General features: G+C 48.3%; 1 protein-coding gene across 1 annotated transcript; it reads left to right on the top strand.

The window, feature by feature from the left end:
* Nucleotides 1-3,505: 3,505 nt before the first annotated feature.
* Eif2b5 (eukaryotic translation initiation factor 2B subunit epsilon) lies at nt 3,506-16,061 on the top strand. Its single transcript, XM_057765399.1, has 16 exons — nt 3,506-3,722; nt 4,456-4,580; nt 5,490-5,675; nt 5,756-5,933; nt 6,019-6,099; nt 6,347-6,424; nt 6,655-6,967; nt 8,731-8,876; nt 9,086-9,227; nt 9,346-9,447; nt 9,962-10,069; nt 10,187-10,277; nt 10,921-11,044; nt 11,760-11,885; nt 12,468-12,578; nt 12,721-16,061. The coding sequence occupies exons 1-16, from the start codon at nt 3,540-3,542 to the stop codon at nt 12,778-12,780; spliced, it is 2,154 nt and encodes a 717-aa protein (XP_057621382.1). The 5' UTR covers nt 3,506-3,539; the 3' UTR covers nt 12,781-16,061.
* Nucleotides 16,062-16,534: the final 473 nt, after the last annotated feature.

Raw genomic sequence — 16,534 nt, 5'->3', positions numbered from 1 at the left:
AACCTTCCAATTGGAGGGAAGCATGTGGAGCTCACTGCATGACTGTCAGGAGCTCAACAGGTGGGAGAATGCCTCTTTTTTTTTTTTTTGGTTTTTTTCGAGACAGGGTTTCTCTGTGGCTTTGGAGCCTGTCCTGGAACTAGCTCTGTAGACCAGGCTGGTCTCGAACTCACAGAGATCCGCCTGCCTCTGCCTCCCAAGTGCTGGGATTAAAGGCACGCGCCACCATCGCCCGGCGGGAGAATGCCTCTTTATAGGCAGCTCAGCTTGTGTGAGTTTCCTCTAGGCAGCTCAGCTTATCTGACTCCTCTAGACAGCTTCTTCGGGTTGATCTGAGAGTGTTCCCCAGCTGTCCTCACTGCTTACCTGAACTTAGGGAGCAGAACACCTAGAGAATCTGGTAAACTTTGGGGACTTCCTGCAGCTATTGAGTTATGCCCTGAGTGTGTGTGTGTGTGTGTAGGTAGGTAGGTATGTGCATGTAAGTTCAAGTGCCCAGAGGCTAAAGGAGTCAGAGATCCTCCATCTGGAATTAAAGGAAATTGTGAGTCAGTTCCTGAATTTTAACAAGCTGTGTAATAGCCCTGGCTGTCCTGAAACTCACTTTGTAGACCAGGTTGGTCTCGAACTCACAGAGATCTGCCTGCCTTTGTCTCCCGAGTGCTGGGACTAAAGGTGTGCGCCACCACCGCCTGGTGTACAAAATAATTATTTCACAGCAGTGGTCCTTTGGCCAGGTTACTGACCTGGCCCAAAAGGAATGTTAGGTCTCCACCCAGGATAGACATTCCATTACCTCCTGGCTTTCACCTTTGCTTCCATGAGGACAATCTAAGTTTTGTTCCCTTTGGTAACATACTTTCTCGCTGGCTATTTTAAGACCTTTTCTTCTGTCCCTGACATTTCCCAGAAGGCATCATTGTGTTGCTTTCCTGCAGCCCACATCTTGGGCAGGCATCGGGAAGTGCTGGCTATTTCTGCTAATTACGTCTGTAGGCGGGAGTTCCCATACCAAATTACTGATGCCTAGTGGCCACCCGCGTGGTTACCAAACACTCCAGTGTACCAGGGACTCCGGATTTCCTCAATCCAGGATGCGGGATGTTTAAAGACAAAGCTGAGACAGTATTGAACAAGCAACGGCCGCCTACTGCCTTCCTTCATATTATAGCCTTCCCCTCTGGAGCACACACATTCCTTGTGGGTGGCTGAGTAACTAGCAACCAGGTACAGCTTCACACCATACCCAAAACTACTCCTGCAGCTCTGGGCTGGACACCCAGACTGACTTCCTCAGTTACTATTCCTTTCTCTGGGCAACATGGTCTCTGGAACCTTAATCTCTCCAAGAAGCTCAACTTCTCTTTGAGTCTCCACCCCAGAATAGAAAAAAAAAATCCTTTACCACAGGACCTCTGCCTGTCATATACATCATGGATGTGGCTAGTTCCTACTGTGTAGTCCTGGAACCTTCACGTAAAAAATGACTTCATAGGCCGGCCATAATGGTCTTTAATCCCAAGGCTCTGGAGGCAGAGTCAGGTAGGTCTCTGTGAGTTTGAGGCCAGTCTAGTCTGTAGTCTGTATAGTGAGTACCAGAGCAGCCAGGGCTATCTAGTGAGACCCTGTTTCAAAATGGAAAAAAAAAAACTTCTTCACAGATGCTATGGGAATAGGTAAAGAAGGAGCACTGCATCTCACTGCCCTCCAGGAGGCAGTGTTTCATGACTTCACAAACTACTGTCTAGCATTTCTCCAGCTGTGTGTGGGTTAGTGTGTGTGTGTGTGTGTGTGTGTGTGTGTACATGAGTAGAGGCTTTCCCACACGTGCACATTTTTCTTTCTCTTCTGCATGTAGAAGAACAGTCCTCCAGAACGTACATTTATATGTATCTTATTTTGGTCGAGTTTGCCAACTTGTTTATTTGGTTGTTGTGGCGAGGCTTCACTCCAGAGCCCATGCTGGCTTCCCACTTGGGATCCTCCCTTTTCAATCGGTGTTAGAAGAATATGTCCTTATGTGCCCTGTAAGACATTGATTTAGGGCTGGAGAGATGGCTCAGTGGTTAAGAGCACTGTCTGCTCTTCCAGAGGTCCTGAGTTCAATTCCCAGAAACCACATGGTGGCGCCAAACCATCTGTAATGAGATCTGGCGCCCCCCTCTGGCGTGTGGGTATACATGGAGGCAGAAAGTTGTATACATAATAAATAAAAATCTTAAAAAAAAAAAGACATTGATTTAGCTGAACTATTTTACTAAGTTGCCCTGCTTTTCCCTCTCTGTGCTAACGTTTTCATCCTCACAGGATCATCATTAACTGGGCGAATAAAGAAACGTCAGGCATCTGGGTTCCACGAAGATTCTAAGTGTAGCGACACACTGGAAACACGGGATAACAACTCTCTGGGAGAAAATATATACGGGAGGCGGAGGAAGCAACAGTGGAAACAGAAACAGCCGAAACCTACAAGAAGTGGGATCAGCAAGGGTTTCGGTGCTGAATGGGCGCGGTGACTTACTATAAACCCTGGCTTGACAGAATTACACCCGGGCGGCGTGTCATTGCTTCCTCCGCCTTAAACTTGATTTATAAACCGCGGCCACAGCTTCTTTCCCTAAAACCTGCTGCTCCGCTTCAGCGTCCAGCCTGGAAAGCTTGCTACTACGCCCCGTTCCTACCCAACTTCCTGGTATTCTTGGATCCAGCCTCATCTATGTTAAGCAATCGTTGTTATCCCCACGAAAAAGGCCGAACGCTTGTGGAATTATGAAGTCAGATGAGTGCCAGCACTAGTTTTTCCAGTTACTAGCCGGGCGTGCTTCCTTGGTCTGACTTCAGAGTTTAAGAAATGCCTGCTGCTTTTGGCTCTAGGTTGTATTTCCAGCACTGGGGGAAGGGAGCTCGCCTCCACGTTCCGTATTTGTGCATATTCCCACCCAAAGACGCCAGATCCCCTTAGATTATAGAATGCAAGGGAGAGCTTCATTTTTAGGTTTATGAGTATGTTTTGGCCAGTTTGTATGTATAGCGCCTGCACTCAGCGCCCTCGGAGATCCGAGGAGTGTCAGATACCCTGGGGCTGCAGTTGGGGAAGGTTGTTCCGATCCTCAGTAAGAGCAACAAGTGCTCTTAACAGACAAGCGATCTTTCCAGACAACCTACAAATGTTAACATGCTCTGAGCGGGGAAGCTGCAAGGCTCCTTCCCGGCCACCACAAATCCCCTCAGAGCGAACCCACTTCAGCCAGTCCACCCTACAGAAACACTCGTGGACCGAGGCTGACTTCCGCGGACCCTCCCCTCTGCTGCGCACGCACTGCCCAAAGGGGCCAGGAGAGACCGATCCAGGGTGGTTAGCCACGCCCCTCGCAGGCCTTGCAGGGGTGGGGGAGGGCCTTCCTGGGTAGACGCATGCGCACTCCTTCCTCTTCCTCTCCCTGCAGGCACACCTTCGCGTTTTGACTGCTAGCCCTTTTTGTCCCCTACTGCGTGCGGTGTCAGCTTCCCCGCGGAAGTCCCAGCTGCCAGGGAAGAAGATGGCAGCCACTGAGACGCTACCTGGGACTGCGGCCGCCCGAGCGAACAAGCGCGGCGGCGGCGGCCAGGGCGGAGGAGGAACCCAGGGTACGGAGGAGGAGCCGCCGCCGCCCCTCCAGGCCGTTCTAGTGGCGGATAGCTTCAATCGCCGCTTCTTCCCCATCTCCAAGGACCAGCCTCGGGTGAGCGCCCGACACGCGAGCAGCCCGCTGGCCTGGAGGGTGGCGGGGCTGCACGAGGTTGCCACTGTGGCTGTTAGTGAAGCGTGCTCTGAAAGTTATCCTAAAGTCGGATTTATCTGGTTGGGGTAAGGTGGAGGGATTGACTGTTTGACCAGGAGTGGCTTGCAAACGTGGATTCTCGCAGGTCTGTCCACCTAGCTTTAGGAGAGAAACGGAGAGGGCTGCATGTGGGAACTGAGCTTAACGGAGCCTTCCTAAGGGGGATTTGCTCTCCGCTGCCCTTAACCTTGCCAGAGAGAGATGGGCAGTTAAAGACATAGCTTCGGAAATGGTACTATACCTAAAAGAAAAAGACTGGATCTCGGGCTGGTGCGTGCGTTTTTTCCTTCCATCTGCTGGAACGACGACCGAACGAGTTGCCGTCACCCTCAGAATTGAATTAGTGCTTAGGGTTCTGGAGCTATGATTTAGGGCCAACATTGATCCTTCGCCAGCACTGGTCTCCCTATAACATGTCTGTGTCTGATAGCCATGCCTACTAAACCCAAATTCCAGTACCTTAGACTAAACCTTAGAGCATTCCGCGAATAGCACAAGCAGGAACCTGGTACTTTAGAATTAAGAGAAAGCAAACTGTATTCTAGAAACGCTGCTAGAAGGAGCATTGTTGCAATGGGGTACCCAAAATTTACTCAGATTAAGACCTCAGACTTTTTCATATTCTGCCCCATAGGTCCTCTTGCCCCTGGCCAATGTGGCGCTAATCGACTACACTCTGGAATTTTTGACCGCCACCGGTGTGCAGGAAACCTTTGTCTTTTGCTGCTGGAAGGCTTCTCAGATAAAAGAACACTTATTGTAAGGCCTCACACCTTTTCCTTTCCACGTTTCACCTTCCCAGATTTTCTTTTTCTCAGGACGGTTATGACAAAGACGCGTGAGGAAAAAACTGTTCAGGTCTGATGTAAGGTTTGGTGTTTCCTTCCCTTTTCCTGAGGCAGGCTGCTGGGCACTCTCTGCTCTGGGGTTCCAGTGTGTGATGGCTGAGATGATTTCTGAGTCTTACAGAGTTTGGTCCTGTGAGTTTTGCTTTTTATTTGATGGTTCCAGTGTATGTTACTAGAAGAGCATCTTTATCTTTCCAACAAATTTGCAAATATTATCTGTTCTGACCCCAAGGACAAAAGCAAGCTCTTTGCTTGATGGTGACGATGCATGCCTTTAATGCCAGCACTCTGGAGGCAGGCATATCTCTGTGAGTTGAAGGCCAGCTTGGTCTACAGAGCAAGTTACAAGACAGGTTCCAAAGCTACAGAGAAACCCTTTCTTGAAAAACCAAAAAAAAGGGAAAATTGGGAGAGAGTCTGGTAATTTATGAGTTTGGAAAATAAAGACTAATACATTAGCAGGTTTTTCGTGATACAATGTTTAAATTTGTTATGGACTTCAGAACAAGAAAAATGACATTAAAAAAATGTGTTTCCAAAATACTTTCATACCCTAGATTTCAGCAAAGTTTTGGATTCATACTCATATTTGAAGATAGGAGTCGTGGTATAGAAAGGAAGTAGCCATGTTTCTCTAGCACATAAAACTAATGACACCGGGTGCCGAGACCATTCATTATAGTTTATAAGTCTCTTTGAAGCCTAGGACGCTGGCAGGAACGCAGAGAAGCCACAGAGACGTTTGAATGCTAAAGGAGGTCGAAAATCAGGTCTGTGATCATTTGTTTAATTTGCCATTCTCTCCCCACCCTGGCTGTAGGAAATCCAAGTGGTGCCATCCTACATCCCCCAACGTTGTTCGAATAATTACATCAGACCTATACCGATCACTAGGAGATGTCCTCCGTGATGTCGATGCCAAGGCCTTGGTGCGCTCTGACTTCCTTCTGATATATGGAGATGTCGTCTCAAATATCAACATTACCAAAGCCCTAGAGGAACACAGGTCAGGGTGGGGAAGTTGGCAGGGACAAGACTTAGGAACCAGCAGAGCCCTAAGACTACTCTGCCTCACGTTCTTTATAGATTAAGACGCAGGCTAGAAAAGAATGTATCTGTGATGACGATGATCTTCAAAGAGTCATCACCCAGCCACCCTACTCGCTGCCACGAGGACAATGTGGTGGTGGCTGTGGACAGTGCCACCAACCGAATCCTGCATTTCCAGAAGACCCAAGGCCTGCGGAGGTTTTCTTTTCCCTTGGTGAGTGAGTATCTGGGGGACTGCGGGGAGGAGGGGCTGAGAGTCTCGAAGTAGGAAGTTAGAGCATCTGTGGCCTCTCCCACAGAACCTGTTCCAGGGCAGTGGAGACGGAGTGGAGATTCGCTATGACTTGCTGGACTGTCACATCAGCATCTGCTCTCCTCAGGTGAGCTCTCCAGAGCAAGGCTTCCTGTGCAGAGAGTAGAGCTCTCAGGCTGTACCAGAGATTGTGTCTTCTTCCTCTTTTTCTTGCCTGTTGTAAAGCGTGCTGTTACCTCATTCCCAGTATATTGGGAACCGAGTCCAGGGGTTTTTTTCCATAGCCAGTTATTATGGGTTTGACAGACCTCTGGGACTTATTCTTTGTTTTCTGGTAAAGTACTTAACCTTAGCACTCCCTGTTCCCCTCACAGGTAGCTCAACTCTTCACAGACAACTTTGACTATCAAACTCGAGACGATTTTGTACGAGGCCTGTTAGTGAATGAGGAGGTGAGAAACAGCGTCCGAAACCTCTCGAGGAAGGGGTTCTCTTGCTCTGCTGACCTTTGGTTCCCTTTTGTCCCATTAAACCTTCAGAGGGAGGCTGGGGCCTAGAAAGCCGGGAGACATTTGGGCTGTCGCCGAAAGGCAGAGAGGCACGGAGAAGGCATCAAGGGTTCTGCTCTGGGACTGTCTTCCTGTCTTGCTTGACTGGGTGATCTCCCTCTCTCTTCCTTTAGGTCCTCGGAAACCAGATCCACTTGCATGTGACAAGTAGGGAGTATGGTGCCCGGGTCTCCAACCTACACATGTACTCAGCCGTTTGTGCTGACGTCATCCGCCGATGGGTCTACCCTCTCACTCCAGAAGTGAACTTCACTGACAGCACCACACAGAGCTATACTCATTCCCGACACAACATCTACCGAGGGCCTCAAGTCAGCCTGGGCCACGGCAGTGTCCTGGAGGAAAATGTGCTTCTGGGAGCTGGCACTGTCATCGGCAGCAACTGCTCCATCACCAACAGTGTCATTGGCCCTAACTGCCACATTGGTGAGCACAGGTGGGGACTCCAGCAGCAGGCCCACAGATATGGGGCTGGAGCATGTCTCTAAAACTAGGGAGGATACCAAGGGGTAGTCCTGTGAATAAGGAACCAGAGTGGCTATCTAAGAAAGGAGGGAGTCTGGGGAGGTGGCTCCCTGGATAAAGAGCATTTGTTGCTCAGGTTTGGTACCCAGTATTCCTATGGTGGTTCGCAACCATCCGTAACAGCAGTTTGTGGGAATCCAGTGACCTCTTCTGACCTCCTCAGGCACCTAATGCACGTGTGGTACACATACATACATGTAGGCAAAATTAAATTAACATATCTCGAGGGTGGGGTGGGGGGAGAAAGAAGGTGAGTCCTTGTGCTTGTTGGCACACACCTTTTGGGTTGGTTTGGTTTGGTTTGGCTTTTTGGATTTTTTCGAAACAATTTCTCGGTGTAACCACTATGGCCATCTTGGAACTCACTCTGTAGACCAGGATGGCATTGAACTCACAGAAATCCACCTTTCTCTGCTTCCCAAATACTGGGATTAAAGGCATGAGCCACTACCGCCCAGCAGCACACACCCTTTTTTTTTTTTCATTTTTCCAGACAGCTGACTTTGAGTTTTTAGGGACCCACCTGCTTCCATTTCCCAAGTGTTGGGATTAAAGTCATGAGCCACCACACATTTACAATCCCAACACCTGGGAGATGGAGGCAGGAGGATTAAAAGTTTGAGGCCAGCCTGGAACTATATATTGAAACCTGTATTTAATTGTGTATAATCTCATATACTCCAGCAGGATAACTTGAGTCAGGGCTTTGAGGCCAGCTTGGGCAACAACACACTGAGACCCATCTCAAAAACAAACAACAACAACAAAGAAAAAAGAAAAGGGCACATAGGAGAGAATAAGATTTCTTATGTGACTGGGGGGGGCAGGGTCATCGAGACAGGGTTTCTCTGTAGTCCTGGCCATCCTGGAATTCTGTAAACCAGGCCAGCCTCTGCCCCAGGAGCTGGGATTAAAGGCTTAACCATTACAGTTTGCAAAGGGCTTGTGCTAGTTTTTTTTGTTTGTTTGTTTGTTTGTTGGTTTTGTTTTGTTTTTCGAGACAGGGTTTCTCTGTGGTTTTGGAGCCTGTCCTGGAACTAGCTCTTGTAGACCAGGCTGGTCTCGAACTCACAGAGATCCACCTGCCTCTGCCTCCCGAGTGCTGGGATTAAAGGCGTGCGCCACCACCGCCCGGCTTGTGCTAGTTCTTTAACCCTCAGAGGTTGTCTTGCCCGGGTACCATCTAATGGGAGACAATGCTGAGTATTCTGGCTGGGCTCACGGTGTTCATTTTGCTCTCCCATAATGGTGGCTCTCCTCTTGACCACTCACTTTGTTTGAAGAATCTGAGACTAGAATAGTGCTAGCCTTTTGAATCCAATAGTAGGATTCAAATTCTGTAATACACAGAGAGATGGAGTAATTTGATTCTCCTTGCAGACGTGGACTTGACTGTAATAAGGTTTATAGTTCATTCTGAGAAATCCTGAAGGTTCTCAGGTTAAGCTGTGTATACAGTGTAAAATTATTGTGAACTTGGTAGAGGATGGTCAGATTGCTCTCAAGACTGACCTGGGAAAGGACTGGATGTTTCTGACGTTGGAGGTGAATATCAGAATTAGGTGGGAGCTGGGGCTGGTGTCAATAAGCCTTGTCCTCTATGAAGGACTCTGTTTTGGAGGTGGACCTCTGAGTAACCAGGAGTCCTCCTCATTCTGAGCCAGGTGATAATGTGGTGCTGAACCAGGCCTACCTGTGGCAGGGAGTTCAAGTGGCTGCTGGATCACAAATACACCAGTCTCTGCTCTGTGACAAAGCTGAAGTCAAGGAACGAGTTACTCTGAAGCCACACTGTGTCCTTACTTCCCAGGTAAGGCCTGTTCCAGAGTATGCACAGTCCCTGAATTGAACGGCAATTGTGCCAAGTCAGGCGGACCATATTCCCCTATCATTGAGGACCCAAGTGAGGACCCGAGTTTCTTTGACCTTCTACTTAGCTTAGTATAAAACCAAAAACCATTATTCTGATTGTCAAAGTATAGTAAGTCTGTGCCACTTGGTCCTTCTTTTCTCTCTTAGGTGGTTGTGGGCCCAGATATCACGCTGCCTGAGGGCTCGGTGATCTCTTTGCACTCTCCGGATGCAGAGGAAGATGAAGATGATGGCCAGTTTAGTGATGATTCTGGGGCTAATCAGGAAAAGGAGAAAGTGAAGCTGAAAGGTGTGAGGCTCAGCAGGTGTGGGGCATCTGTGCATCTCCGCCCCATAGAGAAGTCTGTTTCTTTCCAGAGAAATAGATGCTGCTGCCGGCCTTCTCAAAAGATCAATGCCTTTTCCAGGTTACAATCCAGCAGAAGTAGGCTTTGAAGGCCAGGGATACCTCTGGAAAGCTGCAGATATGAACACGACGGAAGAGGAGGAACTAGGGCAGAGTCTGTGGGGTGAGCTAGACCTTACGCCTGCCTGCCTTCTACTTAATCTGAGTAGCTTTAAGAACTTTGAATGCCTTAGAATCTGATTATTATTGGGGCCTCAATTCATACTGACAGGACACAATGTATACTGTCTGTCGGTGTTTGGGTCTGGTCTTACTTTTTTAACTTTGTGTGTATGTGCATACATGTGTACATGTGTGTTTTATGTATGCATGTGCCATGTTAGGAGAGTAGAGATGAAAGGACCACTTATTGGAATTGGTTCTCTCCTTCCACCATGTGGTTCCTGAGGATTGACAGTGTTTGTCTTTAAATGCTGAGCTGTATAACCACTTCCCCTCCTCTACCCATCCCCTTTTCAAAGGCTAGGCTCTTTGTAATCCAGGCAGCTGAGAATGCCCTTGAGCTTCCTGATCCTCCTCCATTTCCTCAGTGCTGATGTTACATAGCACACCTGGTTTTGTTGGTTCCAGGCTCCCCCAGCTGAACTGTATCAGTGGTTCCTCTTCTTTGTTTTTAGGACTCACCATCAATATGGAAGAGGAAAGTGAGACTGAGAGTGAGCGAAGTGTGGACTCTGAGGAGCTGGACAGCCGGGCCGGGTCCCCTCAACTGGATGACGTCAAAGGTGTGAACAAAGTGGGGAGTTTATTCTTTGCTGTGTCGGCAGCCAATGGCTCGTGTCTGCTGTGGTCACAACTAGCTGACTTAAAGCCTTTGGAAAGGTGACTCTCTTTCCTTTCAGTCTTCCAGAATGAGGTCCTGGGAACACTGCAGCGAGGCAAAGAGGAGAATATTTCCTGTGACAATCTAGTCCTGGAGATCAACTCTCTCAAGTAAGAGTAACTCCGTCCTGTTTCCTCTCCAGGCTTCTCCAGGAACAAAGATGTTCTCTCCACGTTGTTTCTTCCAGAGTAGGAGACTGGATAGGAGAAGGCTAGGAGCGTTTGGGGCAAGGAGAGCACTAGCATCTAGCCTTGGTAGGTTTCCTCTCCTCCAGGGTACTGTCACAGCCTCCTGCTCTTAGAGCTGAACGGCTGTGAACCCTGGAGCCATGCTGTGGTAACTGTTTCTGCTGCAACAAAATGCCCGGAGAAAGCAACTTAGGGAAGGAGTGGTTTGCTTGGGCTTACAGTTTGAGGATGTAGTTCTGGCAGGATCTGGAAGCAGCTGGTCACATGGCATCTGCAGCAAAGCAGCGAGTGAAAGCTGGTGCCGCCCACACCTGGGATGTGTCCGCCCTTGTGTCCAGAGACTTGTCTGCTAGGATGAGTCCAGGTTCTGTCATCCCGCCCACACCTGGGTTGTGTCCGCCCTTGTGTCCAGAGACTTGTCTGCTAGGATGAGTCCAGGTTCTGTCATCCCGCCCACACCTGGGATGTGTCCGCCCTCGTGTTCAGAGACTTGTCTGCTAGGATGAGTCCAGGTTCTGTCAAGTGTTCCATCACCAGTAACCATAAGACGTGTGTCTCCCCACAGGTATGCCTACAACATTAGCCTGAAGGAAGTGATGCAGGTCCTGAGTCATGTGGTCCTGGAGTTCCCCCTGCAGCAAATGGACTCCCTGTTTGACACAAACCGCTACTGTGCCATGCTGCTTCCTGTAAGCAAAGACTGAGGCCAGGTGCAAGGGGCTGAGTGGAGGCAGCCAAACATCTTTGCAGTGCTGTCTTAAAAGGAAAATAGGAGTCAGTGGGCTTGCTATGGAGTTTCTGTGTTCATTCAACTTGCCTTTGGAAAGTGGTTGGTTTCTAGAGCGGCAGTAGTGGGTCCAGGGTCTCGTAATATTTAATACTGAATGGTCTTTAAGACTCCAGGATTGAGGGCATTCCAAGCCGTCAAAGGGACATTCAGAAATAGTACTGGAAATCAGGTATCATGGAATATATCTGTAGTTTAACTCTTCAAGAAAGTTAAGCAAAAGAATCAGTGAAGCCTAGCCAGAGTAACACAGCAAAAGTCCATCTAAAGGCTAAACAAAGTCTAGAACAACATGGAGACTAGACCTGCTGTTACTGAGCCCACAATGATTTGACCTAGAACAAGATTAACCCTGGCTGGGGATAGGAATTTTGAAACAGTCAGTAGCATCTCTCTGACCCACTTTTCCCTTCCCTGAGAAATCTCATCCTTCCCAACCTCTTGTTGGAACAGTCCCTGAATACCTCTTACGTGATTTCATACTGCCTGCGTCACCTCCCTCTTGTCCTTCCGTGCCATCAGTATTGATGGCCTTTGCTGTTGAGCTTCAGGAGCATGCTAAGGAATTCCTGCGGCATATCACAGTTCCATTTCCGCCTTCCCTCCTTATCCCGTAGCTGCTCAAAGCCTGGAGCCCTGTTTTTAAGAACTACATAAAGCGAGCAGCTGACCATTTGGAAGCACTGGCAGCCATCGAGGACTTCTTCTTGGAGCATGAAGCTCTTGTTACTTCCATGGCCAAGGTGAACACCATCTCACACTTCTGTGTCCTGCATGTGCATTGAAGCAGGCCTTCATGAACCCCCCAGAAACACAAAACTGAGGTTAACTTTTGCCTAGCCTGAAGCTTGTTCACCACACTCTGTTATGCTGGCTGCTAGAGGAATGCAGCGCAGGGCCAGGCTGGTGCTGGTGAGGCAGCATTGAGACTGACCAACATTCAGCAGGAGGTCCACAGGTCATGCCTGTCTCAGTACCAAAGAGTGGTTCACTCTTGCCTTTGGGGGGTAATGATGGTGATTTGACTTGGTTTGTATGTGTTTGTTTTCCTCAAACTGGCCTTAAACTTGTGGTGCAGTTGAGTTTGGATTCCTGATCCTCCTGCCTCCCAACCCTCTACCCTCACCCTACCCCCTCCACCCATGCGTTGGCATTACGATACCACTCTGCCACTCTCTTGTCCGTTTTGAAGAGGCTTCCTGGTTTGTGCAAGGAAGCTTAGAGCCTGGAGGTGCTGAGGTCTCCTCTCCAGTGTTAGCCTTTATTGTTATTATATCCTTGCTAGGCCCAAGAGACCCTAAGAGTCCCCCTTTGACTTTTTGTAGGTTCTGATGGCTTTTTATCAGCTGGAGATCTTGGCTGAGGAAACAATCTTGAGCTGGTTCAGTCAAAGAGACATAACTGACAAAGGCCAGCAGTTGCGCAAGAATGGGCAGGTATGTTAGGTTGCCCTCTGCTCCTTGGATGCTCTAGTCCTCCACCTTAAACTCTAGGGACTTTGTGGTCAGAGCTGTTTATCCAATACCAAGCTCAGGGGCATACATGTATCCTAACAGCTCTCCCTCTGCTTCCTTGCAGCTGCAGAGGTTCATCCAGTGGCTGAAAGAGGCAGAAGAGGAGTCATCTGAAGATGATTGATGGGGACTGCCGGCTCCTGTGCTGTGCTATTTATTGGTTGCCCTCCTAACAGACAGGGCAAAACAAGAAAACTAGCTGCAGAAGTGTGAATGGCCACTTGATGGAGCAGAAGTTGCAACTACAGTATTCCTACTGCTGGCAACCGTGTGCGTCCCATCCTGACTGGAGTTGGGAACGGGAGGTTAGACTGAAACAAAACTCTAGGGAAAAATCTAGACAGACCCTGCAGTTGGAGGTAGACCAGAGCAAGCGCTTTGTTCTCCATCTTTCCCTCAGGGAACAGTAAAGAGCAGCTGGCCCTCTCTGTTGTTTGTATTTGTTAATATTAAAAAGAGGGGTGTATTGGACTTCTCGCCAGCTCTGCCTGATGAGCCAGGAGAAAACGTATATGATCTGACTTAGCTGCTTTTAGCCAACACCTGGAGGGCAGGGAGAAAGGTTGTGGTGGCCACAAGATGGTGCTATGCTACCTGACTAATTCCACTCCCTTGGCTCACAAGAAGTGGATGGCTGAGCCGCCTTCCCAAGCTCCATAGACCCGGCTGGTCTGTGTGGTGTGACAGAGCCTATTTCCATAGCCTTTCCTGGTGTGGACAAGCTCCACCTGAAGGTGATGGTGCCAGGCGTATGTGAAGCCATGTGCCACTAGCCTTTTCCAGTGGACCCAGTACTGGTTCTGTCAGAGATACTGGGCCATGTTCACCTTAAAAGATAAGGAAATCCATTGGATGTAGGAGCACAGGCCTTTAATCCCAGCACTGTGGAGGCAGAGGCAGCAGGCTCTCTAAGTTCAAGGCCAGCAGAGCTGTTATGCGGAGAAACCCTGGAGTCAGTGGGAGAGTAAGGAAACCCACCTAAGATGTTTTGAACCTTGCAGGACATAACTATATACTTTAACCTTATTATCCAGAATTTTGTCTGCTTCAGTGAAGTGCAAACTGTCCCAGAAGCAAATGAAACCTAAAGCCAGAGTGGACGTGCTAAGAACATAGGCGTTCCTGTGAAGTGTGCTTTCACTTACGCTGAGTTTAACGTGTGGCAGGAATTCTAACCATTCATGTGCTGTTTCACTTGACCTTTGCCGTCCACCCTGTGAAGTAGCTCTTGTCATTTTCTGATGAGCTGCCTGCAGCTCAGAGAGGCCTCTGACCTTAGAACTGGAGTTTGTCGTTGTGTTATGCAGCTCCTGTAACTCAGCACTCTCCTGTTGTGAGGTCTTTGTTGCCTTCATATAGGGTGAGTCATTAAGTTTCTCTTGACATTAACCTATAGTAAATGTCACACACTTGGTATCATAGGCAAAATAGGCGCCTTTGTTTCAGGTGAGTGGAAAGGAATAAGCTAAACGGGGCTATTGAATTCTACTTACGGGTGAAGAGGCATTTTTGAAAAGGAAGAACAAAAAGATCTTGGCATAGTAGCAATACTTGTCAGCACTTGGAAAGTGGAAGCCAGCCATTCAAGGGTCCCAGGCTAGCCTGGGCTATGGTCCAGGATCCAGTGTCTGGAGAGAGCATACAGAGATGATGGCCTGTACCTATGGGACAGTTAAGAAGCTATAAGACATCTTGATCTTGGCTAGGTGATGGTGGCACATATGTTTAATCCCAGCCCTCGGGAGGCAGAGGCAGGTGGATCTCTCTGAATTCAAGGCTAGCCTGGTTTACAGAGCCAAGAAGGCTCCAAACCTACACAGAAACCCTGTCTCAAAAACAAACAAACAAAAAGACATCTTTATCTGTTCAGATAGTGCACAGATCAGAATTGACAGAACTTTAAGAAGGGATTTTTCTAATTAGGGTAGTAGAGGAGACTTCACCAAACTGCGTTGGTTAAAGTCGGCTCAGGAAGGAAGTAAAGCCAGAGCGCCTCCAAAGCAGAGACCTCCGAGCCCTGGGGGAGTGGTAGGAAGACGGAGAACAGGAGAATTAGATGTAAGGGCTAGAGAGATGGCTCAGTGGGTAAGAACTCTTGTCCTTAGGACCCATGTTTGACTCCCAGCGCCCACTGAGCAAACTCCAGTTCCAGGATGCACATGGTACATAGACATACATGTGAGCAAAGCACTCATTCACATAAATCTAAAGATAAAAACTTCATGGAAGCCAGGCGGTGGTGGTGCACGCCTTTTATCCCAGCACTCGGGAGGCAGAGGTAGGCGGATCTCTGGGAGTTCGAGGCCAGCCTGGTCTACAAGAGCTAGTTCCGGGACGGGCACCAAAGCTACAGAGAAACCCTGTCTCGAAAAACCAAAAAAAAAAAAAAAAATCTTCATGGAATAATAAAAGGTGGCTTAGAATAGATGATTCTTGCTGGTGTAGAGTTATTAACAAGCCAGTGTAAGGTCTAGCATAGTGGTTCTCAAACTTCTGTGCTGCGATCCTTTAATACAGTTGCTTACATGGTGACCCCAGACATAAAATTGTGTTGGTTCCTACTTCATGGTTGTAAATTTTCCTAGTGTTGCAAATTGTAATGTAAATATCTGTGTTTTCTGATGATTTTAGGCGATAAAGGTTGTTTGATTCCACCCAAAGTGGTTCTCTACCCACAGGTTGAGAACTGCTGGTCTAGAGCCTTAGGGGAAGGTAAAGGGTTAGAGGCATGGAACAAGGAACTCAAGGAAATCCATGCACACATACCATTGCCACTTACAGACCGAGCCAGGGGACTGCCTCTTCTCTGCAAGAAATAGTTAAGTCTGCGAGCAATGGTAGGGAAAAATCACCAAAGAAAAATGTTTAAGAAGGTCATGAAACCAGGCATGGGGCATGACTGTTATGTCAAGATCTGTGTAGAAGTTGCTGTGGTAATAAGCACTTGGGAGGTGAAGGTAGGAGAAGAGAGGTCAGGAACTCGTGATCATCCTCAGTCACAAGCCAGTTTGAGGTCAGTCCAGGCTGCCACACCTCTCAGAAAAAAGGCACAGGTTTCCAGACCAAAGTCTGGGCTCCCAGCATGATAAATCCTATGGGATTTCAAGATGTCAGACTCTCGACTCCATCAGAAATGTGGTTGGGATGGGGTATTAAGTCGACTAAGGAGTTAAGGGAAACTATGTGAGTGCTGGAACCTTGCATCCACACATTTACTTGAACCCCTCTAGACAAAAACAACTACAGGGAGGAAAAATTGGCCTTTGAATGTTGACACTTTCCTTTCCTTGACCTTCCCAAAGAAAGACTTCCCTGCTTTACCACTCTGCAATGAGACTTAATAGTGCCCCTTGCACACAGAGTTCCAACCTGCATTTTTGTCCCTGCATGCAATAAAAGCCAAGGCTCAAACATTTGAAGAACCCTCCAGCATGAGAAGCAGAAACAAAGCACTAAGAGAAACAAGGAAGCTCTACTAAAGTAGGATATTCCAAAAATATTAAGGGCAGAATGCTATAATTAGAATTATGAAAACTCAGGGAAAATACCACGTCCATAAAGAAAACTCGCAGGGGGAGAACTGAAGAATAAAAGAGTTCTTAGAACTTCTGAGGGCTGGCAAGATGACTGAGCAGGTAAAAGCACTTGCCACACAAGCCTGCTGACCTGAGTTCAGGGAAAAGTTCAATCCCCATAATGGAAGGTGAGAAATGGCTCCTGATGGTTGCTGGCTGCCACGTACTTGCGCAACTGCAGTGATGACAGAAACAGCTTAAAGTGGCTGTAAGAACTGAGGGCTGGGTTGGTCGGGGATGCTCGCTGCCTTCTCAGCCTTACATCTGCTTGGAAGTCAATTTGATTTCATTTTCTCCCAAGCC

This window comes from Chionomys nivalis, chromosome 3, assembly GCF_950005125.1.
Source record: "Chionomys nivalis chromosome 3, mChiNiv1.1, whole genome shotgun sequence".
In the NCBI taxonomy this organism is placed as follows: Eukaryota; Metazoa; Chordata; class Mammalia; order Rodentia; family Cricetidae; genus Chionomys; species Chionomys nivalis.
This window is presented reverse-complemented; position numbering and strand designations above follow the sequence as displayed.